Here is a 26,914-nt window from a genome sequence, read left to right as displayed (position 1 = left end):
CCTAGGGTTATTTTGCCTCACCTACCCTGGCTCAGGGCTTCTGAGGTAAGCCATAGTTCAGAGGGAAAACACCTGGTGAGGTTTGTTGAAATGAAGAGAGCCTCTCCCAGCACCTACCTGAGAGAGCCTGTTGGGCAGCTTATTCTAGTGGCAGGCTGCCCTGTGTAAGGCTGGGCATGTTGGCCTGCTTGGGTGGCCACTGGCATGAGCTGGAGGCCCAACTGACCCTCTCTGTTTCCTGCAGGCTGGCCGACTGCTGTATAGCATCCCACTCTCTGGCTGTAATATAACGATGCCTGACCCTGAGGAGGGGCTGGAGGCAGGATGTGCCTGGAAGCTACATCAGGGCTCACAGACCTGGTGGCTGAGCGCCCCCTCCACAAAGCTGCAGCAGTGCTGGCTGAAAGCCCTGGGCACTGCCGCACATGGGGGCACAGCCGGAGACAGACCAGGGGCCTCCCAGCCCCAGACCCCAGCAGACACGGACACTCCATGAGCAGAGTCTCCTACTGTCTTTCCCACTACTGTATTTGGCCTGTGTTCTTTTCTGGGTGACCTTAGAAGTCGAGTGAAGGGATGAAGGACTCCTGTGACCACTGAGGATGGACCACATGGCCCAGAGAAGAGTAGCTATGGGTCCAAGATCACTCAGCAAGCCTTAGACAAGAGTTGGGCTTCTGGTTCCAGCGCCAGCATTGTGGTGAGAGCATGGAGAACGGCCACTACAAAGCAAATGTCACCCAAGCAGACTGAGTGATGACATCAGTCCTCAAAGGCATAAGGGCACTGTCCAGGGGTGATCATGCCCAACCTGGTGTGCTGTCACTCTGGGAAAGGCAGAGCTGTCTGTGGCCTGACCTGGCCATTGTCCATCTATCCACTGTGTGACCTGGGCCATGACCTGCTCCTCTGGGCTTCCCTTCTATATTGCCCTCTCCTGAAGCATTCCTTGTCTGCTATTCCTGCTGAGCCCATGTAGGGCAGGGAGCAAGGGCCTTCTTACTCCACCATTCCCAAACAAAGACACTCAGAGGCTGCGGGGAGGTCCACCCTCACCCCTGTGTGGCAGGTTTGTGAGGTTTCAGACTGGTCCCTCTGTGGGCAGGTGCCATGCTTATCTGCATAAATAAATGCTGGCTGCCTGCAAGTGAATGCAGCCTGGGCACCTCCAACCCCACTCTTTACCGGGCTCCCCTCAAGGCAGGTGGCTTGTGGAGGAACGTAGACGAAGGTGGCAAGATGGCACAGACCACACACTTGTCTTACAGAGCAGTTCTGCATCCCTGATACTGTAGGTAGTGGATGAGCAGCTAAGCTGGACAGGAAGGTGGGAGTGCTGTCACTCAAGATGTGGGGATGTGACAAAGGTCATGGGGCTCAGGAGGCTGTTTGCCTTGCAAGGAGTAGGAAATTTAGAGACCAGTGATGGAGTTCTGATCCTTGCTCTCTAGCATCAGCACAGCTCTGTTGTGGGGACAACTGGCAGATATAAGGGGCAATTACATGGTGGGGTGAGGAGGTGTAGAGCCAGAAATGGGTGCTAGTTATAGGTGACATTGGGACACACAGATGAGGTGGGGCCTCAAGTGAAATGGGGGCCTGGGTTGGGAGTCCTGGTAAGGAAGGATGATGGGGTAGAATTAAAGTGGTTTGGAGCAGAGGCGAGGTGGACAGAGTAGGGGTGAGTTGAATGTGGCAGGGGCTAGGTGGATGGGGGAAGGGTGAGGTCAGTGAGGTGAATGGGGCAGGCATGAAGTGGATGGGGCAGGGGAGAGGTGGATGAGGCAGGGGTGAGGTGGACCAGGAAGGGGTGAAGTGGATGGATCAGGGGTGAGGTGGAAGGGGAAGGGGTGAGGTGGATAAGATACAAGTAAGGTGAAATAAGGTGGATTGGGTGCAGGTAAGGTGTCAGAACACCAGAACACAGCTGATTCTGTACGAGAGCCCCCTGGACTAGGTGTGATCCACCTCAGGACCATCTGAGCGAGTGGTCCTTCTTCACCCTGAAGAAACTGAGCAAAACAAGTGGAATGATTCCACAGTGGGAGGAATGCATTGGGGGACTTCTAACTCCTACTCAAGTGAAGCCCTCACTCAGTTCTGAATGGGACAGTGTTGAGGGTGGCCCAGGTGACACAAGGAACAAAGGAGGGGCTTTGCTTGGCTAGGTGTGCTATGTGGTAGACACACTGGACAGGCACAAACCTTCAACCTCTTGCCACCTTTGCTTCTTCCTCCTGCTCATAGCGGTTCTGGCCCTTGCATTTCAAGGATTCCAAGTGCTCGTCCTCTGAAGAGTCAGAGCCTGAGGAGGTGCTTCTGTGTGTCCTTCCCCCTGGGGAGTGCCTCTGCCCATTCTGTCCCAGGATTCGGACTAGTCAGTTTGCAGCTTGGGGGCTTCTGATGCTACCTGAGCAGAAAGGTGCATAAGTGACTCTTCTTGTTGCTGTGACAAAGTCTTAGACAAAATCACCTTACGGAAGAACGAGTTTATTTGGCTCACAACTTGAGGGTATGATCCATCATGGTGAGGAAACCCTCGGATGCAGGAGAGCTGGCTGGATTCTGTCCACAGTCAGGAAGCAGGAGCGCTGGATGCTGGCTCTCCACCCACTTTCTCCGTTTTATTCATTCCAGGACCCTAAGCCATGGGATGCTCCTGTTCACATTCAGGGTGGGTTTTCTCTTCTCAATTAAACTTTTCTGGAAACACCCTAATGGCATGGCCAGAATTTTGTCTTCTTGTGATCGTGAATCCTACCAGGTTGACAATACCAACCATCTCAGTCCACCCCTTGTTAATTTGACACTCAAGCACGTCACTTTTAAATGGTAACATTCTGACCTTAGAAAGCCTCATGCTCATTTTATGCAGCAATATGCATTTAGTCCATCTCTAAAAATCTGCAAACCCTTCACAGATCCAATTCCCTCCGCCAAGACATAAGTGCAAGACTCTCTGCTGAGTCTCAGGCAATCTTTTAACTGTAAGCCCCTGTGAAATAAAGGAAAAAAAAAGAACAAAAACAAGTTACATACTTCTAATATCCAATGGTACAGAATAAGTGATCCTATTTCAAAGGTGAGGATTTGGACATGGGACAGAGACTCAACAGTTACTGCTCTTACAAAGGACCACAGTTCAGTTTCCAGCACCCATGACACAGAGCGCACAGTTGCCTGTAGTTTCAACTCCAGAGATCTAACGCCCTCTTTTGCCCTCTTCTAGGTACCTACATGAATCTGAACACACATATGCATGCACATGCACACGCACATACACAAACCGAGGATTAGAGGCACAACACAGTGAGATTGAACCAAAGCAAAAGTGTGTCCCAGGCAGATAAACACCAAGTCTTGATGCAGCACCTGGGCTTCGGGGGCATCATCTGGGCTCCAGAGCCTCGGGCAGGCCCTCTCCTGCACTTCTGCTTCCTGAAGCACATAGCCTGTCTTCATTCAGGTCCACTCCATACCTGCAGACTTCCCAAAGACACCTCTTACCGTTCTGGCATCTCCAATATCCTGGGGGGGGGGGTGCAATACTAGGCTCTAAGCTCACAGCTCCACACAATGGACTTTTCAAATCCAACCATATCACACGGTGTCTGGCCTCTGCTGCTTTCTAGGACTATAGTACAAGCCACACAAGCTGTGAGACTCTTGCATCTCGCATGCCTATAAAACCGGCACTAAGTTCTGCTTCCGGATCCAGATGTAGCCTGGCTTCCTTCTTCTGTCACCGCTGAAGTGTGCCAGGCTGAGGAAACGCTGCTCTAGATGGTTGTTTTCCAGCAGGAAAGCTCAGAAGTATTTACAACTCAGTGGTACTTACCACCCAGGCTCCCTCCTTTCAAATGGATCTGCAGTCTACAAGTGGGAGCCTTTCATAGGTGGAATCTTGAGTTGCCAGTACCTTGCCTGTTGTCCTGGTGGTGATCTGACGTTTCCCTTTAAGGGTGTTAAGTCTTTAACAACAACAACAGCTGCTTTCCCAGCAAGGCCTCGTGGGACTTTACACACCCTTACTCACTGAGCTGCACTTTTCATAGCTTGCTGCTCCCGTCTCTGAGAAGAGCCAACAGTGGCCGAGCCACGAGCCGACTGCTATTCTGTCTTGAAGTATCCTCCACCAAACCAGTTAGCTTATTATTACCTTTGAGTTCAGCCTCACTCAGGCTTTTGGGACATGGACAAAGCATGGTTGAAGATGAAATTCTTTGTCAGAATGTCACACACATGGCCTGTAGCCTGGTTGCCCATAGAGTCCTTACCTCTCTGAGACCTCATGAGCCAGGCCCTCCTCCATTTCTCTCATGGCCCATTAATCTCTATTTTCACAGAGAACTCTAGGGCTTTCCTCTCGCCCACCCCATTCCAAAGGTCTAAGAACCACCTGGTCAGGTTTAATCCAGCAATAGCTCTACTCCCCGGTATCAGTTTTCTGTATTGGTTACTTTTTTCTTTGTTCTAACAAAAAGAAAAGTGGATGGAAGAGATTTTGCTGGAGTTCACCTTGTGGGGTTATGGCCCTTCACAGGAGTCCGGGGAAGAAGGCATGGAAGCACGAGCTTGAGGCAGCTGGTCACTATGTATCCAGTCAGGAAGCAGGGGGTGAGAAATGCTGCTGCTAGCTCAGCTCCATTTTCCCTTTTTATTCAGTCCAGGACCCCAAGCCCTGAGATGGTGCCCTCCCTGCTAATTAACCCTCTCTGGAAATACTCTCATAGGTGTGAGCACGTTTGTCTTGGTGACTGCAAATCCTGTCAAAACGACAGTAAAGGACATCACAAAAGACTTCTACATCCAAGTGCGTAGGAAATGGGGTAAAACCTGGGAGAGGAGGGTCCCACACAGGGAAAAACCCAGCTGCTATGTCAGCACTCAGCTCACTGACTGATTCACCTGGCACACCATCCCCACTGTGCCCCAGCACTGGCTTCATCTCCACAGTCCCAGAGAAGAGAGGACAGCTTCAGAGACAGCTGGCCACCAACCCTCTCTGCCATCTGTATAGTCTTTGGAGTTTGGCAGTAAGCACCAATTACTCCAAGACCTCTCTTGATGCCTTTTAGCAACTAGTGGTGGCATTGGGTGTCCAAGGAAACAGAGGTGCTCACCTTTGTACTAGGCAGATCTCAGGAGTACGGCAGGAAAAGTCTGTGCCCAACCAGGAGTCATAGAGGTTGCTGCCTGCGCAGTGATCCCATGACTAGATCCTTCAGTGGCTACCTGGAACTGCCTTCCTTGCAGAGTTCCGCACAGGCATGGGTGAGGCCAGCTGTCCATGGGTGGGGTCTAAGCCTGTCCACCCTTCTCAATATTTCCAGACAGTCCTCCAACAGTGGATAGCTGCCAGCCCGCAACTCTTCTCCCATGGTCATCCATCATTATAGGTAGAGCATTCCTGGTGAGGAGAGAGAGAGAGAGCGAGAGCGAGCGAGAGAGAGAGAGAGAGAGAGAGAGAGAGAGAACCCACCCAGACCACAGGTTCCCTCTCCCAGACCAGAGCTCCACCTCTGGTTGCTGGGTGTCAGAATTCCAGAGCTACAGGTCTGGGTGAGACAGGTGGGATGCAGCCAGATCAGGGCAGACAGACTTTGAGAAAGCAGCAGCCTCCACCAACATCCTACACATTCCAGACCACTAATGCCAAGCCTCTTTAGCCTGCCCAGCCCATGAATGTCTGAGTTGGGTGCCTGCTCTCAGGTAGGAGCTCTGACACCCTCCTGCAATCCCCAGGAAACCTACCTCTTAGCCACCCATGGTATGGTCCCACAGCAACACTGGGTCACCTCCAAACCTATCAGTTTGCTTTTGGAGCTAAAGGACCTAAACACTTCTCCCTGCTGGGCTATAGGAAGCACATACCCAGATGTTGCCTTGGGTAGAAGCATCCCCAGATGTCTCAGAATGGTACCCACCTTGTCTGCCATCTTTGTTCCCTCTGTGCTTTATTTCCCTGCTTGCCAAGCCAAGATATGCTGGCTAGGGATTGGACTCTGCCATCTCTGACCAGCTGGGGCAAGATGCAGGACAACAAGAGACTGTGCCACCAGGTGACATGGGACAACAGGAGACTGTCCGAACAGGTCTCAGGAACATGGATCATCTCAGAGAAGAAATGGGGGCTGCACCCCTGAGTTCTGGGAAAAAAGGTATGCTAAGAAGTAGGTGTTCTACTCTTCATCCATTACATGGGTAGGAGTAGCAAGAACCCAGTTCCTTTAATACCAGGGATTGGCTCAGAGTGGCCATGTGACTCAAGATGGAGGGTCCTATGACCATGAGAGGAGCAAGCCACCCAAGCGTTTAGACCTTCTTGGAACCAGAAGGAAGATGTTCTCATGGAGGCTGATTTCTGATTTCGCCTCAGGCAGAGACATCAGAACATTGATTTCCTATTAGATCAGACCTTCTACAAAGAACTGACCTGTCCCACACAGCAGCTGCCGACAGGGACCAGCAATGTCTGTTAGAATCTCTTGTCTTGCTCACATTTCCTGCATTCACAAACCAGGCTCACAGCACTCTGGTGAAATATGAGACCCTTTCTATCCTGCCAGGGCCATACCTGCCCTACAGGAAGCTCAGTTTTCAGGGCCCTGACAACCCATACAAATACTACACCCTCTTCCTTCAAGAGTCTCCAATCCAAAAGGGAGCCTGGCTTTCCCTTTCTTTATCAAAACTCAAAGATGTTAATCATTGCCCCTTTTGAAGAAAAGGAAGTCCTATCTTCAAAGGACAATAGAAAACTACTAACAGCAGCAAAGCCCACCCATTTCTAGGGGAGACAGTTTTTTTTATCTCAAAGCAGCCCACCTCTTAGGGAGCAACATGACGTGTGTCTTCGCAGAGTCTCACTGGAAGCAGCGTCTGTCTTTCCTCTCTCACAGAGGATGACCCTGCTGCTCTCTGGAACAGACTCTGCAACACAGGTTCAGGCTCAAGGAATTTATTTGGACTGCAGTCAAGGGAGGTGACAAGCAAGACAACGAGGACAAATGCTGATACAGGGTGTATTATGTAAAGTATTGATGGTGCCCCTGATCCCTGTCATCCCAGAACCTCAGATGAGGTCATTGCTGTGATTTGTGAGGGGCTTCATCGAGATCCAGGACACTTGGGGATACTTTGACCAAAGTGGCAAAAAGACGAAGTTTATTACAGAGCCCAGATCCTAGCATATCTCATAGGACCAGCAGGACAAAGAACATTTGAGACCTGTATCTTTGCTGGGGCTCACAGGGCTGCTGAGGTGAGTCTCCTGAAACACTAGCTGGGCTCACCTGAAGATGACATAGGGCTGAGGGCCAGGGGCTTGAGTTCCATTTGTGTCTTCTTTCCCTTCTGAGACAAAGGAATGACTAAGGCAACTTAAAAAGAGAAAGGGTTTGCTTTGACACAGGATCTGAGGGTGTGACCTGTCATAGCAGGGAAGTCATGGCAGCCGTGATGGATGTTGGCGCTCAGGCCACATTCTTCTTTTCATTGAGTTCAGCATCCCAGGCCTTGGGCTGGTGTTTTTCTCATTTGAGGTGGGTCTTTCCTGTTCTGAAAACTCCTGCACAGACACATTCAGAGTGGTCTCAACGGTGACTCTTTATCTAGTCAATGATAGGGACAAGGGACCATCATAGCTGTCAGGGCCTCAGAGTCAGAGGCAAAAGGCTCAAGGTCTAAAGGAGGAACTGAGGAAGGATACCTCGAGAGATGCAGGTCCCACTGTATGAGCCTGAGACAGGCATGCATGAGAGGCTGGACTGTAGCACAGTGCTTGCTGCATAAACCACAAGCCAAGGACTATTGAGGGTTCTCAGAATCAACAGAAACTGGGGAGACCCAGGTAGAACCATTCCCCAAAGTTTTCAGAGTGTGACCAAGCAGAAACCTCTGTTTTAGACAGGTAGCGCTAAGCTGGCAGTTCTCAACCTATCGGTCACGACGCCTTTGCAAGTCAAACGACTCGATCGGAGGGGTCACCTAAGACCATCATAAAGCACAGATGTTTACATTACGGTTCCCACCTATGAGGTAGCAGCAACATAACTTTGCGATTGGGGTAACGACAGCGTGAGGCACCGCATGAGGGTCACAGCGTTAGGAAGGTTGAGAACCACTGTTCTAAGTGCATAGAGTAAGCACGTGTGAGCCTAGGCTGTCAAGTTTGGTACCCTGCACAGAAGGGTTACAAAAGGCTGCTGCTGATTGTGTGATAGGTACAAATGTCGGGGTGGGGAAGGAGGAGAGATTGGGGGGGGTTGCTGTCACAGGTGCTGGAGAGTGTGCAGGTAGCTTGGGAGTTGGATATCGTTGGAGGCTAGGAGAGTTTTGAGGGATGCTATAATGCGGAAATCATTAACTGCCCCAAAAGCTCACTTATTGAAGGTTCTTTTTTTTTGTTTTGTTTTGTTTTGTTTTTTTGAGACAGGGTTTCTCTGTATAGCCCTGGCTGTCCTGGAACTCACTCTGTAGACCAGGCTGGCTTCGAACTCAGAAATCTACCTGCCTCTGCCTCACAAATGCTGGGATTAAAGGCATGCGCCACCACCGCCTGACAATTTGTGTGCTTCTTTAGAGCAAAGCAAAATGCACTAATACTAGCGCCTTAGAGAATCCTAGAGCTACGCACGGCTTTAATGTGGCTTGATCTACAAGTTCTGCATAAGTCTCTGGTATGTGAATATTTAGTCCCCAGTTGGTGGCTGTTTGTGGAGGATTAAGAAGCGCCTTAGTTAGGGTTTCCATTGCTGTGAAGAGACACAGAAACCAAAGCAATTGCTATAAAGGACAACATTTAACTGGGGCTGGCTTACAGGTTCAGAGGTTCAGTCCATTATCACCGTGTGGGAAGCATGGCAGCATCCAGGTAGATGTGGCCATGGAGAAGAAGCTGAGAGTTCCACTTATTGTTCCAAAAGCAAACAGGAGAATACTGGCATCCTGAGGCAGCGAGGAGGAAGCTCTCTCAAAGTCCAGCCCCACGATGACACACTTCTTCCAACAAGGCAACACCTCCTAATAGTGCCACTCCTCAGGCCAAGAGGTGGTGTGTATGTAGCCTTGCTGCTGGAAGTGTGTCACTTTGAGATTTCTAAAGACATTCCTATTCCCATTGTCCCTCTCCAGCTCGTGGATCAAGATGTGAGCGCTCAGTTGCTGCTGCCACTTCTGCCTTTGCACCACCATCATGGACTCAACTACAAGCCCAAGGAGACGCTTCCTTTTATAAGTTGCCCTGGTCAGGGTATTTTGTCACCATGACAGAACAACATGTTAGAGACTTAATGACAGTGTTAACAGTGTCGAGGTGATACCTTAAATTCTACTATTCAGGAGGCAGAGTTGAAGTAAGCCCCTCCCCTTCTGCTGTGTGATTTCTTAACTACTTTTCAAAGCAAGCAGAAGGTCCCTGTCAGACCCAAGCATCTAAGTATGTTCTAGCTCCGGAACCATGAGAATGTCATCACTGTTTATAAATTACCTGGCTTGTGTTATTCTGTTATAGTAACACTAAATGGATTAAGACTCATACAAATTGCCAAAATTACTTTTGAGAGTGTTCAATATCCCTAAGCCATCAGGAAAATTAACTACTCCGAGATACCTCCTCACACTAACTAGAATGGTCATCATCAATAAATCTGACACAAATGTTGGAGAGGATTTGGAGAGAAATTAATTTTTATTCACTGCTGATAAGGTGCTAATTAGTACATCTATGGTGTTAATCAGTTTGGAGATTTCTCAAAACATTAAAAAGTGAACTAGCATAAAATCCAGCGATTCCACTCCTGAGCATATACCCAGGAAACTCCATACCTTATCATAGGGATATTTGCACCTCATGTGTATTGCAAACAGTTGGAATCAACCTGGCTGTCCATCAAAAGATTGACATATAATGATAATCTGTTAATGAATGAAAAGAAGAAATAAAAAGGATAGCAAGGACATGACTGCTCCTAGATATGGTGGAGGGAAAAGGTTATTGTAGCTATATGGGAGAGCACAGCCAGAGGCAGGCACATCTGGGAGAGTCCAGAGCGGTCATGACCAGACTGAGCAAGGCCAAATGTAGAGGTGGGGAGGGGAAGGGAGAGGGGAACCAGCAGCCAGGCATTCCAAAGGTATCAAAAGAATAGAGGGAAAGGACCAAGTAACCAAAACGGTTGATTATATAGGGAAGAGAAGCTAGTGGGGAAAGCAGCCCAGACCCTGCGCTGGAGAGTTTAGGGTGAGAGGCATGGTATGCCAGCCAGGAGGGCCCAGGAACAGGGACTGAGGGATGTAGAAGAACCAGGCAGCAGGGTTCACTTTGAGATGTTAAATAGGGACCTCAGCCATTTATCCTGGGTTTGAAAGTAGTTAAGGTACTACTTATAAAACGGTGGAATCCTATTCAGCTGTAATAAAAACGAAATCACATTTTTTTTTCAGGAAAAGGGGCTGATGTATTAACCATGGTTACACAATTTCAGAAGAAAAACGTGTGTTCTCCTTCATACGCAGAACCTAGCCAATATGAGTGTATGTAAACAAATGTACATGTAGGTCCGGTACAACATGAAGAAAAGAGAACAAGAAAGGCAAGGCATTAGAGGTGAGGAGGGACTACTGTGGATAAGAGAAACGACATTTGCTTTCATGGAAGGTAGGTATATAAAATAATATTCAATACTGAAAGTCTAAAATCCAGTGCAATGCTACAGAGCTTCAGAATTGGCTGGTCTAACTGTATAGAAACTTGTTGAGTTGAGTCTTTGAGTCTGGGTAATTTTAAAATGTGCTTTTTCCCCCTACTTTTAAATAATTATGTGTAAGTTTTTTTTAAGGCTTAAAAAGTGATCCTGGTAGAAATGTGGGCATTTATTTTAAGGTTTTGCTGGTGACTCAGAAAAGAGAAGTAGAGAAAGCTCTTGGCTACACTGGCTTTGAAGAGAACGTTAGCAGAAATGCTGAGATGCTCGGCGCCTGCAGCGTCCTAGCAGGGATGTAACGGCACGGATAGCAGCGAAGGGGCTTTTCTAGAGTGGTGGAAAGCCGGGATGAGGTGTCTTACAGTGTAGGTGGAAGGGAGAACCCATCAGCAGTGATGTTGGACATGACCCAAGGAAAGCTTGCTTCAGGCAGGGCGTGGATGATTCGGCCAAGGTTCTCCTGGGTACTTGTAGTAATCACTGAGCAGTGATGTGGGGCAAAACTTCATGGGGAGATACAACACACACATCTACTCACCCCAGATAGCAAGCCTGTGACAGACCAAAAAATATAGATACCACTAAAGGCCAACATAGTAAACCAATGAGTTTTATTGAGGTGAGAGGTTACTTATAGGAGCAGAAATGACTCAAAGTCAGCTGCATCACCAAAGGCCACCCCAGCATGGGTGACAGCTCACAAAGCTGGGAACCTGGAGCTCACTGCAGGGGCTTCAATAGGTTGGAGAGGGTCCTTTTCAAGCAACACTGATCTAAACTTCTTCCAAGCCTCTCTGCTGGTGCCTGCTTCTTCCAGGTAGCTGGTCTCCTTTGCAGGCTACCTTCCTCTCATTTGAGAAGGACTCTCAACTTTCATTGCTTACTCTGGGAGGGAGGGACTTAGTGAATCTGGTCAGTTTCACGGACTTCCTGAAGCTATTTTGAGTTGTTTACCCACTTGAAGAGCTTCCCTCCAAGGATGAAATGAGTCAATCTCAGAAGAAACTGTTACGCAAGAGAAGAGAGAGGCTTTGAAGTAAGGGGTGGTTGGGCATGACTGTATCCTGTCCAGCTTGCTAATATTAGGAAAAGTATTGTTGAGAGTGTTTGACTGGGCAGTATTGGCTCCTCACTTTAATCCCAGCAGGCAGGAGACAGAGGCAGGTGGATCTCAGTGAGTTTGAGGCCAGCCTAGTCTACAGAGTGTGTTCAGGACAACCAGGGCTACAGAGAAAAACCCTTGGGGGTGTGAGGAAAGAAACAAAGTACAGAGAAAAACCCTTGGGGGTGTGAGGAAAGAAACAAAGTAAAGAGGAAAAAAAAACCCCACAATGTTTAAAGTGTTGCTGGGCATTATTTATTGAATAAATTGGGATGTGGTCCATGGGTAATGGTTCATCTCAGATCTGAAAACAGAGAGGGGATCCAGAAATACCTGGGGGTGGAAGCTCTTGCCAGATGGTACCCACGAGCTACTCAGGACACTTACAGGTTTTCTGAGATCATCACACCAGGAGAAACATGGATAGTGTGGACTGGAAGGCATAGATGGGTGAAGTGAAAGATCCAGACCTTGGAGGGCTACAAGACAAGCTGGAGAAAGCAGGCTCATGGCTGCTCCCAAGGCTCCAATGAGCAGAGTCTTAGTGTGGGCTCAGGAGGCAGAGCATCAAGCCACAGGGGATTATATTTTAAGTTCCTAATAGAATTTGCTAATGGGAATCAGATTTGCTTTGGAGCAAATCACCTCTCCAAACACCCAAGATAATTAATGTAGGAAGAGTAAAACGTTATTTCGGAGGATCTGAAATGAACTGTGTTGTTCAGGGCTGACACTCACCTGTGCTTCAGGCCTCAGTACAGTGGGAAATCTTTAAGCAACTTTCAGGAGGCAGAGCCTCACTACTTAGAGGATAGTGGTACACTTTCCCCCACAGGCCCTAGCCTGGAGGAGTCAAAAATCCCTCCCCTTCTAGGGGAGGGACTTATAGGCCCCTCCCTTCACTGGGATACATTGTCTTCTGTGGTGTTACTATTAGTAGTCCTTTGCCTATGCTCCTGTTATGAAACTCACTGGTCCACAACAAAGAAAACAAAAAAGAATCCTTACACTAAGTTGGCTAGCCACAAACTATCCGTTTCACTGAGACTTGGAGAAAGAGACAGGAGCCCCCAAAGGAGTGGAGCCTTACCCAGGGCCCCAAAAAGCCAGGCCCAGCCCAGAGAGAGTCAGAATTAAAACACAGGAACCCCACAGTTGCTAAGAACTAAGCAGCTGCTGTGGGTCTAGCATGTGTGAGGGCATCATGGGGGAGGGAGGGCAGGACCGTCATGCTTGTCTGGAGACAACCAGGCCCTAGAGGCCAGCCCTTCTCAGTACGTGGGTGCTAGGTATCAAAGAAGCTTAACAGGCCCCTGAGTATTAAGCCTCTGGTGACCCTTGAGCTACCAGGTCACCTTCTTACCTCCCAGCTTATCTGGGAGCAGCCTCCAGCGAATGAAAACCCAAGGCTGCCTCTGGAAAGCTGTGCTTAGGCGGAAACTCTTCAGGTCGCTATAATGAGGCTAATCCTTACAGTCAAGTGACCTTGGACCAGACAGACCCCTCTCTCAGCCTTGCTTTCCCTGTCTGTAGAATGAGTGCCATCTCATAGCTTGCTTGCTTCCTTCCCTCCCAGTTTTTGTTTTGTTTTGTTTCTGGCTTTAGTGTTGGTTTTGGTTTTTGAGACAAGGTCTCCAGTACAGGCTGGTCTAGATAGAACTTCTGATGCTCTTGGCTCCACCTCCCAAGTGTTAGTCACAGGCACAGATCACCATGATCAACTAGCCTACATCTTCTCTGACAAGTACAGAGCACAGTGGCTTTGGGGATGTTTGAGATTGTTTATGAGTACGACGCTTTGAGAAATATCTGTTATGGAGAACTGGAGAGGTGGGTCAGCAATTAAGTGCACTTGCTGCTCACTTGCAGACACCCAGAGTCTGGTTCCCACCATGCACATCAGACAGCTCACAACTGCCAGTAACACCAGCTTTCCCAGGGTCTGCGGCTGCCTTCTGCTTTCTCTACAGACTTTCTCACTTCTTCCCTCCTCCTCCTCCTCCTTCTTCTCCTCCTCCTTCTCCTCTTCCTCCTCCTCCTTCTCCTCCTCCTCTTCCTCCTCCTCCTCTTCCTCCTTCTCTTCTTCCTCCTCACATATTTGTTTCCTGGTTTTAAGATTTTAATTTAGCACTCTCACGCGAGTGTGCCTGTGCATGTGCGTGTGCGTGTGCGTGTGTGTGTGTGTGTGAAGGCAGAAGATTACTCCGTGGTTCTCTCTTTCCACATACAGGTTGCCAGGCCTACAGAGCAAGCACCTTTACCCCCGGGCCATCTTGCTGGCCCTATTTTCTGCTTTCTGATTAGACAATACACTTACTCATTGTAGCAAAGTCAGAAAATACAGGAATGAGAGTAGAAAGTCCAGAATAAAGAATGCCTGTAACCTCACTGCCCAGTGGCAGTCAGGCGTGAGGGGGAGGAGTCAGCTTCCTGACAGACAGTCTTCCCTGTGCCCTGTTGTATCCTTGGCTCTTGAACTGGCCTGGCAGGTGTTGGGTGCTCAGTAGTCACCCCCGCCCCCAGCACACACACACACACACACACACACACACACACACCCTCAAAGGGTTCCCAAGCCATCATTTCTGAACCTGAGGTGGGTGCTAGTTGTTGTTGAGCTGACTCACCCTGGATGGTAGGACTGCAAAGTGGTCAGAACCCAGGCATATAACCAACTCCTCTCCTCCCCTCTAACCTACCATCAGGAAGTTAATCCAATACAGGGTTTCTCTGTAGTCCTGGCTGTCCTAGCACTCACTTTGTAGACCAGGCTGGCCTCAAACTCAGAAATCTGCCTGCCTCTGCCTCCCAAGTGCTGGGATTAAAGGCGTGTGCCACCACCAGCTCTTATCTGAACCTTTTACCCATCAACAATGGAATGTTAGGGCTTGAGTCATTGTGAAAGGTTTTGGGGGTGAAATTTTCATTTTTTTTTCTATTGAGTAGAGACTAAAGAACCAAGAAAACAAGAGCTGAAAGGATAGCTCAGCAGTTAGGAGCACCTGCTGTTCTTGCAATGTGATCTGAGTTTGGTTCCCAGCACCCACATGGTGATACACAGCCAACCACTGGCAAGCAGAAGGTGCAGTACATGCAGGCCAACCGTTCATGCATAAAAGTAAAATAAATCTAAAGAAAAAAAGGATGCTCCCTGGAGACTTTGAAGAGCTCTGGCCCCACCTCCTGTATGATGAGATAACGTGGATCCGTTGTTCTGTGGAGTTCTATCTGTAGTGCTTTGTTCTGTAAGCCTAGGAAACATCCCCACCCTAAATAACCTGTCAGTCAGCGCTGCTGAACACCAAGGGGAAGGGGAGGAGGAGGGGCGGTGCTGAGCCACAGGATGGTGGTAGGTGCCTCCCCCCTTCCCTGTCCTTCACAGCTTCTACCCACAAATCAGGGACACTTTAGATCCCTCTAAGTCCCATCCCTGAGCCTCCAGGTAGCTGATCTCCACTGACAGACAGGGATCTCTGGCTATGTGGCCAGGAATTCTGATATCTCAGAGTATGGTGGAGGTGGGGCAGGAGAGGGGTTGGTAGGTATCACAGTGGGGTCTGTGGATGGACCTGCCTTTCAACCATGCGGCAGAACCGGACATAAGCTTGATTTCAACTTTAGGACAATAAAGAAAGTCACATCACGCGTGACTCGCAAGTTCAAGTGAAAAGGAGACATTAGGGGGTGCAACCAACCCTGACTCCAGAAGAGAATGCGGAGGTTGTCACTCTCCAAGGTCACCTGCCTAGCCCTAGAGTCCAGAGGTGAGTCGGGAGAGGAAAGGTGTGCAGACAGACGGCTCTAGCTCAAGGGCTGACTTCGGTGCGATCAGCCTGGAGACTCCCCATTCTCTGCCCCTCCAGGTGTCCAGTTCCCACTTCTGCCACCCACTGCAAGGGGTAGGCGGGACCGGACTAAAGTTCAACACTAGCGTCTTGGAGGGTGAGCCCTGGGTGTGGCTAGAGACAGCCACGCCTTCGAACGACCCGCCCCTCAATTAAGTCCCGCCCCTCACCTCCGCAGGCTCCACAGAATACTGCTGAGCGCTCAGGATGCGCCGAACGTCTGCGACCCTTCGGGGGCGAGCGAGGCCGCGGTGGCGTGCTGGGAACACAACGCCTGTCCCAGTGAACCAGACAGGTGAGGGCTGGGGCCGCAGGTCTCAGTGCCCTTTTCACCGACGGAGAAGTAGAGGGGCGAGGGGCTGCTGTGCTGGGGACCCTGTCCAGGAAGGGGGCGTGCATCGCACTGCCAGGGCCTTCTAGAGAACGAACTTTCTTCTTGACTTCCCGCCGATCCAGCGGGCGACCCCAACTGAGTCGAAACGGGGCGGCAAGCGGCCCGAAACCAGGCGGCGGGCACCTCTTAGCGTTTGCACGGATTCGGCGACGGTCGCCCCGCGCAGTCCCAGGTGCTTGCGGAAGTCGGAGCCGGCTTCACCTGGCGGGGTGTGCGGCCCGGGGTTGGAGGGAGTCATCGAAGTGTCTTCTGGGTTGCCGAGAGTTGTTGTTATCTTTGTTGATTACTCCAGCCACACTTTACAAAAGGGAAAGTGAGCCTGTGATAGAGGAGATGAGAGGTTATCCAGCAACCAGGACCCGGGTTGCGGCTAGGCTATCAAAGGTCAGAGGTCTCCAGGAGGAGGGAAAATGGTTGTTAAGTGTGCCGAAGAGGGTTCTACACTTGATCTTAGCCAAAAGGGCGAGAAGCGATGCAGATGTCAGCTTTGCTAACTCTTAGAAACACCACCAAAACCGCATTCCTCCCAAGAGCTCAGTCCTGCGCATCCAGGAGGTTTCCTGCCTCTGTGGAGGGCTCAGCTGCATTGCACAGGAGGAAGCTGAGATCTGGAGGCACATTGCCCTCACCCTAGCGCAGTGCTTCTCAACCTTCATAATGCTGCGACCCTTTAATACGGTTCCTCGTGCTGTGGTAACCCCCAACCATAAATTTATTTCCATTGCTGCTTCAGAACTGTAATCCTGCTAGTTATGAACCCTATTGCAAATAACTGTTTTCTAACGGTCTTAGGAAATCCCTGTGAAAGGGTCGGCTGACCCCCAGGTTGAGAAACCTTTAGTGGGTTTGATTCATTTGATACCATCCCATCGTGCCAGCCCATTGTTGGTCCCACAGGTGTGGCTAGTTTTGGCTTTCTAATTTTTACTCCACAGGAGCGTCTTTGTGTTAGAAGAGGCTAACTCTGGGCCTGGTACTGCTGGGGGAAAGGGGAAACATGATTGTGAGTACCTTCTACATAGTAGTCTGGAGGTGTCACCAGCTAGAAGTGGATGGCCTTGCCTAAGGTTATCCCATGGGGTGGCCTTGGGGCCCTGCTGAATTTGCAAACAAAAGGCTATTTGCAGAGGAATCTCTGGAGAAAGTCTGAGAGTCCAGTGTCTCAGTTGTCCCTTGCCCTACCTGGCATCAGGAGAAATCCATATCCTCACAGTGTCCTTGGCACCCAGCTTCTAAGCATGTCCCAGGCTCCTTGTTGTAGCTCTTATTAGGGATGAGTCCCTACCCCAGTGTCTCAGTTCCCTTAGGAGATGCTAGGTGAGTGTGGTATTCCTGCCCCCAGGCTGTGGACAGGATTCCCAGAGTATAGGAGAGCCTCTTGATTAGAAGAGTCTGTGGGGCTTCCTTAGCCTATGGCCTTCTTGTTTGTTTAACAGGCCAGGAAGGGAAGGGAAAAGAAGGCCTGAAGCTATGTGGAGATAGTTTGGTGTTGTCAGAAGATAATTGAGAGATAAAAAAAAATGGGGATGTGTGGTTCCCACAGTCTGTAGAAGGGGCCCATTACTGAGCAGGCCAGAGGTGTTCTGGAGGTCTGTGTTCTCCTGTGGGTAGGACTCCAGGCAGGACTAAGTGTGTTGTCATCTTTTCCCCCACCCCTCACTCAGCCTGGGTCTCCTATCTAGACTGGATAGAGGGTTTGGCTCTGCTCCCAGGGCAGCTCCTGAACTCCTTAGTCTGGGAGGTTTTCCAGGAACACAGGGTTCCAGTGGCTGGAGGCCACCTCCTGCTAACCCCAGAAAGGACCTTGAAAAGTACAAGAAGAGAGGCTCAGTGGATAAGTGCAGGTGGCCCTTTTGAAGGGTGTTCTCAGCTTCATCCCTGCAGCCTGCTATGCCCATTACTACGTAAGAGCAACTGAGGCCCAGTGCTAGCCAGTGTGAATCAGCATGGCGCTCCTCTCCCCTTGCCTTATGCACCCCCAGAAGATTCGGAGATACATTTGCCTTGGCTGGAGTAGCCTCTGTTCTGCCACGGAAAGAGAACACACAGTCTGGAGCCCAGCCTAGATGGCCCATGGTTTCGGGGCATAGGAAGATGGGCTCAAAGAGAACAGATGACTTCCCTGAGGGCACAAAGCCAGGCTACGGGCCTTACATACTCAGTTAGGATTACATGTTGTCCTCGCTGCTGGTGTCCAGGGGTCCTGCGGTTAGAGGGTCTGTGTACAAATAACTCAGTCATCTTTAAGAAGTTTGAATCCCATCTCCTCCCCCCCCCGCCCCGCCCCGCCCCGCCCCCAGCTCCCCGTGATTCACATTTGGAGAGATGCAGACCCAGAGCAAAAATTATGTAAGGACCCACTGGCAGGTGAGAACACCAGCCTGGCTACCAAAGTCCCAGTAAGGTTCCGCCCACAGGCCTGCCTTCCCTTTCTCTGAACCCATACAACCTCTGCAAGCGTAAAAGGGAACATATTTAAAAGGTCAGGGTGAGGGGCCCTTGGGCCTCAGAAAGGACAGAAGATGCTGTCCCTGCCTGTGGTCCAAGGTTCCAGATAAAAGATTAACAAACAAGACTCTTTCCCAAGGCATCCAGCTGGCCTCAAGAACTGGGGGAGGAGGATGGTGCCCCTCCCAGATCTATCGAAATGCACCTCAGGGTGAAGGGTCTGGGAACAGAGCTTCTTACTGCAGGTGGACTGGGTTGAGATGTCAGGTGAGACAGGCTACAGACCCTCATGGGCTGGGCAGGTGGCCTTGCTGTGTCCGTCTGTCCTTCGTTTCATCCCCTAAGCCTGGAGGACCAGGCTGGATGGTGTGCAATTTTCCTGTGAGCATTAATCCCATTCGATTTTCTTTTTCTGTTGCTTTCACTCTCTTGAAGATTTACTTCCACAAAAACAAACAAACAAACAAACAAACAAACATTGGTTCCCAGGGTTACCAAAGTAATATTTGTACCAGAGGGTGGAGATGCTGGACACAGCAAAGGACTGAGAGATATGCAGTGTCCAGTGTCCAGAGGCAGTGCACAGAGAGGGTTCAATGCCACTTGCTGTTAGCTTAGCCGAGTGCCTTCCTGGGAACCTGGGGTGTCTTCTAGCTCAGGAAGTAGAGTGTGCCTGCTGGGTCTGGAGGGACGTTCTCAGCAGTGGAGGGGCAGATGGGGCTTGATTCTTAGATGCCAGGCGTAGGGAGAGTCTATGAGGTGCCCAGGAGGATAGCTGTGGGTCTGTAGCTCGAGTTGGGGAGGGGGTTCTCTCTGAGAAGTACCTGTTTGTTGGTTCTTTTATTTTTTGAAACAGGGCTTCTCTGTGAGGTCCTAGCTGTCCTGTAACTCACTCTGTAGACCAGGCTAGCCTCTAACTCAGAGATCCACCTGCCTCTGCCTCCCGGGTGCTGGGTTTAAAGTTGTGTGCCTTGAAGAGGTCTCCTTGTGTGGCTCATGTTGGCCTCAAACTCACTATGTTGCTTCACCCTCCTGAGTATCTGCTCCAGTACACCCAGGGGTTGCAGGCGTCATAGACTTGGACAGCATGGCTCTGCCTGTCCAGTGCTTTTGGTACACTTATTAACAGGCCATCTGAGGCTGAGGAAGCCTGGGGGCCCACCGTAATGTTTGCCTTGACCAGGACTATGGACCTCAAGCGTCCTCCTCTAGAAGATCCCAGAGTAGAATTTACTGGCCTTGCAGGCCCAGGGATAGACACGGATGGGGTCTGGGGATGGAGGTTCCTTGTGCTGTGAACTTGGAGGAGAGAGAGAGACTGTGAGTGTGAGTGTGTGTGTGTGTGTGTGTGTGTGTGTGTGTGTGTGTGTGAATGTGTGTGTGTGTGTGTATGCATGCATGTGCATATGTAAAGTAGTGCCAGCCTGGCCTGGAGTATTTGAGATACTGCTCAAAGCCCTACCTGAAGGACGTAGTTCAGTTGGTGGAGTACTTGCCTGGCATGCATCACCCTAGATTCCAATCCCTGGTATGGTATAGACCTACTGTGGTGGCACACAGTAATCTGCTCGCTGAGAAGGTGGAGACAGGAGGATTAGGAGTTGATTCAAAGTAGTCTAGAGGACATGAGACACTGGTTCAAGGTCTACCAAGGCAGTAATTCTGTGAATCAGCCTTGCCTCTGTATCTCTACCACACAGCCCCACCCTCCCTGTGACCCAGTAAGGCAGAATACCCATTTTGCAGATGGGGAAGTCTGAGGTCAATGTGAAATGTGGGTTGAAACTTGCTGCTGGATCCGATCAGGGGCCCATGTGTTTATCTCCGCTCTCATATGGGGCAAGGGTAGGGGAGTCTGGGGGGCTTGGGCTGGAAAGACCAAGCCACTCCCAGCCAGGGCCACTCTCTCTGTACTTCCTTCAGCTCTGGTTAAAGGAAGTTGGGCCTCCCTGGCCAGAAGTCCCCTTGAGTAACACAAGGAGGAAGGACTCGCTTCCATTGTCCACCTCTGTCCTTGTAATGGAAGAACACTAGTTGGTCTGGCAGCTGGGGCTCTATACCCTGTGAGTCTTCTAGAGAGCTGGCTAGAAATGTCATGTTTGTGACTGGGATGGCAATTGAAGCCCCTTGGTCCCAAGTCTCTCCCAGTCTACCTAACCAGGCCGTGCTTTCTACCCTGACAACTTCCATATCTGCCCAGGAGCTGCCACCCCTCTGTTGGGCTTGCACTAGAAGTAATCAATGCTTTTATTTAGCTCTTTAGCAAAAGCTCCTGGGCTTCTGACACCCAGGTAGCAGGGCTGGCTGGTCCTCTTTCCTTGGAGATTGTCAGTGGCTTCATCCTTCATCCCCCCACAGTTAGGAGGCCCAATAACAGGGCAGGAAATCTGCCTTTTAAGATTCGTGACTGGCTGCCTGTGAGGTGTACCAAGGCCTTACAGTCTCTAGCTGAGGATAAAGCACCCCTCCAGCAGAGCCCTCCCCAAAGTACCGGATGTGGCTGTTGACAGACATAGCATGAACCGAGTGGGGACGTCTTGGTGCCCCACCCGCCCTGCTGCTAGGATGTATTTAGGGGAAGTGGACGACGGTGGTTTCCTTGCTGAGCCACAGGCCTTTCATCCAGTCCTCTCGAAACGCTGCCTGGAGTTCCATTTGCAGGAGATGAGACAAGCTCAGGGTAAGAAGTCCCCAGGTGATAAGGGCAACTGTCAGTCTAGGTTCTCTGGATCTACAGCCTAGGCTGGCCCAACCTGGGTGCACAGAGGCTTCAGTCTGTCACAGCCATTCTATGTGGCACATACTTGTGCTGCTGGCCATACATACCAGCCAGGAGGACCCTTTGTGATGATATGCTAGTATAGTAAAGCGCTGTGCAGTTGACAGAGGTGGGTGTTGCTGCCCCTGCCTCTTCCCTGTCTATCTGCTACCAGACTGGTTGCAGGTGGTGAGGGTGAGCCTCCGCTCTGCTAGCTCAGCTGTACAAGAATGCAGAAGTTGTCACTCTAAATTGAGGACTGGGAAGTGTTGGCTGCCTGGCATCCTGGGGAAGAGCCCCAAGGCTGGCCCATGTCTGCCTAGCCATGTCTACCACAGCTCTAAAGTCCCATCCACTTCCCTGGCTGGGGGAATAGTGTATTCCCATAGTCCAGAATACTGCAAAGGCAAGGGGGAATGTGGAGTCTGATTGATTTGTAAGGTCAGCTTCCTTCCTCTGTCCGACCCTGATGTTTATGGAGACAGAGCTGTTGCTCCATGAAGAGAGATGAGACTCTGCAATCAAGAGTCCAAGTTATGGCCAGAGGTGGTGTGGCACATGCCTTTAGACCCAGCACTTGGGAGTTCGAGGCCAGCCTGGTCTACAGAGTGAGTTCCAGGACAGCCAGGGCTCCACAGAGAAACCCCGTCTCAAAAAAAAAAACAGACTTCAAAATATGGCTGTCAGCTAGTGACCCACAGCTAGTGAGTCACTAAGGTTGCAGGTCTTCATGCTTTCATAACAAGCATTTTACTGACTGAGCCAGCATTTCCCTGGCCCTTCTGCATCTCATCTCTGTTTAAGGACAACATTGCTGTCCCTGCTTCCTAGTATTTTGCTATAATTTGGGGTTGTGCATTAGCACTTTTTTGGGGAGGTGGGGTGAGGTACCTTGATGGGTGAATCTCTGCTTCTTGCTGGAGATGTGTTTTCCAGATTCTTGCCGTTCTACCAGGCTCTGTTACAGGGATGGAGGTAATGGCATCGTGGTGTGCTCTGAGTAGCCCTCACACTCACCGAACTTTATCCAAGAAGGCTTAGCCATCACCACAACCTGGGGAGTCACTTTTCTACCCCAAGGGATACTGGCTTTCATCATTATCAGAAGTTGTACCGTGTTAGGATGGAACCCAGAGCCTTAGTACATGTTAGGCCAGTGCTGTACCACAGAGGAATACCCCCATCTCAATTTTTTCTTTTAATCTCAGCCACCTTGGGGCTGGAGAGGTGACTCCAGGGTTAACAGCACTTGCAGGCGGGTCACACTTTCAATCCCAGTGCTTGGGAGGCAGGTGCTGCTGGTTTCTGTGAGTGCCAACAACAAAAGAGCACTTGCTACTCTTAGTAGAGAACCTGCGCTTGTTTCCCAGAATCCTTCAGGTGGTTCACTACAGCCTATAACCTAGCTCTAGGGAATCAGCCCCTTCTGGCCTCTGAGAGCACCTGCACCCAAGCACACCCACAGGCACACATACACATACTCTTTATTTAAGAAATAAAGCTCTTAGCCAGCTTGCTAAGGGAAAGATCAGCTGTCATTCGGGTCTCTTGGTTTGCTGTGTGGTAAGCATGTTTTCCTGGCTACTGGCTGTTGTGTCTCTTGTATTCCTTGCTTACACATGAGCTCAATTTAAAAATTACTTTAAATGATATGTTTAACTCACATTGGTAAGATCTCTTTGCAAATCAAAGAGATTGGAGGTTTGTTTACTTTCTAGATACCTAATTTTTTCCTAATTTTGTCCATCTGAGTTAGTGTTTATCTTTTAGTTATTAAGAGGTAACAAATGATCAATTTTCAAGTTTCTCTCTTTCTCCCTCCCTTCCCCCCCCCCCACTCTGTCCTTGCTCCCTCTCTGCTGCCTTTGGAACGATGCTTAGCTAATCTTTGTATATTGCCATCTACTGTTTTAACACAATCCTCAGACCGTATACATTTACAGACCATGTAGAGCTGGTCAGTGCCCACCTCTGGTGGGCTTCCTGGGGATGGGGGGGTGGGGGTGGCTGTGCCCTCTGCTGACCACACCCCAGCCTCACAGCCTCTTCTCTGTCCAGGCACCTGTGCTCAGCTCCATCCCCCACCTCAAGGCACCTTGCAAGTCGTCCGTGGAGATGGCACGTCTCTGGGGACTGTGCTCATATTCCACTGCCCCTCTGGCCACCAGATGGTGGGGTCTGGCCTCCTCACTTGTGCCTGGAATGGGAGCACCGTTGACTGGTCTTCAGGAAGCCCTGTGTGCAAAGGTAGGCCCCTCCTCCTTCCTGAGCTGCCCCAGCTCAGCTGCTGGTAAGGTGGGAGATGGGGGCCCCCAGATACTGTCACATCAAAGGTCATTGGTCCAGTCTCAGGCTAGCCCACATTGACGGGTTCTCTTCCCACTGTTGGCTGCTCTCACATTGGAGTACAGATGCAGTGCTGGCTTCAACCCCTTGCTGCTGCCCTGGCCCCTGACTGGTCACTAGTACCATCTAAGCTGCTGCTTTGTCATCTGTGAAATGGGGAAAAACAAACCTACTTTATTTCCTTATCCACCCTCTTTTCCTTCATGAAGGCCTTAGGCAACCCCTAACGGGTGTTCTAAGTGCCAAGAATTCTAGGAATTAGGAGTACAGAGGCTCCTTGTGCCAGCCCTGGATCCCCTGTCTCAGGGAAGACTCATATTCTAGTTGTCTGGTTGTATGCATAGAACCTGTCTTGACTGTCCAGTGCCTCGTGTGGCCTTTTCCTAAGCAAAGGCTGGTATATTACATTACTGCATAGATTCAAAATAGCTTGGTGCTTGCATGTGTATATACTGCAGAGCTTCCCAGAGCCTCTATCATCCTGTATCAGCTCAGTCTCCTGAGATGAGGGTGTCTGTAAGACTAAGTTCTGAGAGACTGAGAACCCAAAATGGCAGGACCAACCTGTCAAGGACATAACCCAGGTGGTGTTTGGATGTCCCCAGAATGAGCCTTATGGAGTTAGGAGTCCCCTGGGGGCTAAGGTGCATCCTTACATCTTGTGGATGATTCTTAGTTGTGCCCCCATCCCACAGCCTGTCATCCACCATTGGCTGGAGCGTGTCTTGTTTCTGGGGACTGGAGTCTAAGCTCTAGAGGGTCGGCATGCAGTCAGGGAGCTGAAAATGGCCCAGGGACCTAGACTGTATAGCCCGTGGGAATATTCTGTATATCCATGCTTGTTCGAATTGCAATCTTGGGGGCTGGAGAGATGGCTCAGTGGTTAAGAGCACTGGCTGCTCTTCCAAAGATCCTGAGTTCAATTCCCAGCAACCACATGGTGGCTCACAACCATCTGTAATAGGGATCCGATGACCTCTTCTGGTGTGTCTGAAGACAGCAACAGTATACGCGCATACATGAAATATATAAGTAAATCTTGAATTACAAACTTGGGATCTTTTTCAACGAATATTCCCGAGAATCTAATGGAACATGTTCGCAGTGACAGCTGAGGTCACACAGCTGAGCCTGTGCAAGGTTAGCCCCGTCCATCATTCTGGCTTCTTTCAGGAAGGTGAGCTGAAAAGGGTTTGCCTGCATGGGCCTTGTGAAAACTGATGGTGCCTCTGCTAGCACACCCTGTCAAACCCGCTGACATGTTCGCTTCTTGACAATGTCTTCCCTGATAAATCCCTTTAAATATATTCTTTCCAAATTGTTACCTTAGCCACCAGAGCCTGAATGACTTCCCCCAAAATGGACCCTCCTGTGGGCCCCAACCTAATGGCCTGGGCCTAGCAGGTCAGGATCAGCTGTGCCAGGAACTGTGGTTTTTCCCTTGCAGCTGTGCCACCGCATGAGACCTTCGGCTTTAAGGTGGCAGTGATCGCCTCCATTGTGAGCTGTGCCATCATCCTGCTCATGTCCATGGCCTTCCTCACCTGCTGCCTCCTCAAGTGCGTGCAGAAGAATGAGCAGCGGCGTGCTGACAGGTACAGTGGCCTCATGTCCTTCCAGAAGCTGTGCCTGGCTGTGAAGTTGCTCATCACATCTGCCAGGTACCCTGGGGCAGTGTCTGAGTGTCCCACAGGTCCATCTCTTCTCATGCATATGTGGTTCCTGGGATTCTGTGAAGGTACAGCACACGCGGGTGTGCATGAGCATGTGCGAATGCATGCAAGTATGACTGTGGAAGGCACAGAACAACCTTGGGTGTCTACCAGGAATTCTGTCTCCACCTCTTGTCTGCGTGTGAGAGTGCTGGGGTTACGCTCACATTGTGTGTCCAGCTTTTTACACAAGTTCTGGAATTGGAACTCATGTTCTCATGTTTCCCCCACTCCGCCACGTCCCTGTCCACATACAGGGAACACTTAGTGGACCTGCATATGCATATGCCAGTCCGTTGTGTTGGTGGCATTTTGAGCTGCCACAGATGGGTGACCCTACCCATCACGTGAGCATCACTGCCCTCACAGACATGGACCTAGGATTCCAGGTGTGAATCACCACACCTGTGCACCCCCACACCTGTACACCACACATCTGGCAGTAATTGACACCTCTTTCTTATTGTTTTATTGTGCTAAAACGCACATATAAATTCACCATGTTATTCACTGTTAAGAGAATTGAGACAGGTGAGAAGGCTCAGTGGGTAAAAAGTTCCTACTGTCAAGTCTGATGACTCACATTCTGTTCCTGGAACCCACACAGTGGAAGGCGAGAACTGACTCCCACAAGTTGTCCTCTGACCACCACATGTATCCTGTGATGCACGTGCCCCCTACCAAAAAATAAAAGTGTAATTAAAAAAACTTAAAACCCGTATTTGCTCTCCAGCACTACAAAAATAAATGAATAAGCAAACTTTTTTTTTTTTTAAAGGAGTGCCATTTGTTCTGTGGCACTCACAGCAAGCAGAATTCAGCAGTCAGCTGTTCATGCTAGAGCCTTCCACACCTGTCTGCTAAGTTGCTTTTCATTGACAGTGACACGCTTTTCCCTGTCCCTGGCTGCTAACATCAGAACAGCACAGGTGTCCCGTTCTCACGCCTATAGTGTCCTGCTGCTGGTCAGTGGGCCACCGCCACCCAGTGCCAAGACGGGCTGTGTAGAGGTGTTTCTGCATGTCCACAGCTGTTGGGAGACCCGGGGTCTATCAAGGCCCTTCATCCTGAGCTCTCTCCTCCAGGACGGCACAGCTGTGGTACCAGCTGAGAGGCGAGGACCTGGAGACGGTACAAGCTGCCTACTTGGGCCTCAAGGGACACAACCACAATAACAGCAGCAGCGTCGGTGGTGGCAATGGTGGCCCCAGTGGTGGTGGCAGCAAGCCAGGGATTCAGCACAGCCAGGCCCATGACAACCACAGCTTCACCACGTAGGTTACCCTAGTCCTAAGGTGGGGGTGAGCCAGGGGTACAGAGGCCCAGGGACCCTTTTCCAGACCAAGCTCTGCCAGGTCCTGGGACACTGACCACCTCACATTCTGGGGACCCTGGTACCTACTTCTCCGGTGCCTCAGCTCCCAACCCCAAAGCTGTTCCAGTACCTTAGCCCTCCCATTGCCCTATCTAGTTTAAACTCAGTGGGATGGGAACTGGCAGAGACCCTGTGCCTCCTACTGTGCTGTTTGCTATGCCAGAGTTACCTCTCTCTTACCTGCCTCTCGCTTTCCCTCCCCCTCCCCTTCCCTCCCCCCTCTCCCCT

At 50.3% G+C, this 26,914-nt stretch overlaps 2 protein-coding genes and 1 long non-coding RNA gene across 6 annotated transcripts in view; 2 read left to right on the top strand and 1 right to left on the bottom strand.

The window, feature by feature from the left end:
* Fgd3 (FYVE, RhoGEF and PH domain containing 3) overlaps window positions 1-2,716 on the top strand; it is a 58,938-nt gene extending 56,222 nt beyond the window's left edge. For 3 of the 4 annotated variants that reach the window (XM_029468653.1, XM_029468654.1, XM_021180574.2), the window contains one exon: window positions 245-1,675. In XM_029468653.1, coding sequence (XP_029324513.1) covers window positions 245-496 — 252 coding nt within the window. In that variant the 3' untranslated portion in view covers window positions 497-1,675. Of the gene's footprint in view, window positions 1-244 lie in introns of all 4 variants that reach the window. The other variant, XM_021180573.1, reaches the window with a different exon arrangement.
* LOC110308186 lies at window positions 2,479-5,243 on the bottom strand. Its single transcript, XR_002379531.1, has 3 exons — window positions 5,124-5,243; window positions 3,839-4,766; window positions 2,479-3,479 (listed from the first exon to the last, which is right to left on the bottom strand). It is a non-coding gene; the product is annotated as an uncharacterized LOC110308186 (long non-coding RNA).
* Window positions 5,244-15,699: 10,456 nt separating this feature from the next.
* The window catches only part of Susd3 (sushi domain containing 3), a 17,725-nt gene continuing 6,510 nt past the window's right edge, over window positions 15,700-26,914 (top strand). The window contains exons 1-4 of the mRNA XM_021180714.2: window positions 15,700-15,948; window positions 23,312-23,500; window positions 25,047-25,194; window positions 26,397-26,585. Coding sequence (XP_021036373.1) covers window positions 15,861-15,948; window positions 23,312-23,500; window positions 25,047-25,194; window positions 26,397-26,585 — 614 coding nt within the window. The 5' untranslated portion in view covers window positions 15,700-15,860. The remainder of the gene's footprint in view (window positions 15,949-23,311; window positions 23,501-25,046; window positions 25,195-26,396; window positions 26,586-26,914) is intronic.

This window comes from Mus caroli, chromosome 13 (genome assembly GCF_900094665.2).
Source record: "Mus caroli chromosome 13, CAROLI_EIJ_v1.1, whole genome shotgun sequence".
Lineage (NCBI taxonomy): Eukaryota > Metazoa > Chordata > Mammalia > Rodentia > Muridae > Mus > Mus caroli.
This window is presented reverse-complemented; position numbering and strand designations above follow the sequence as displayed.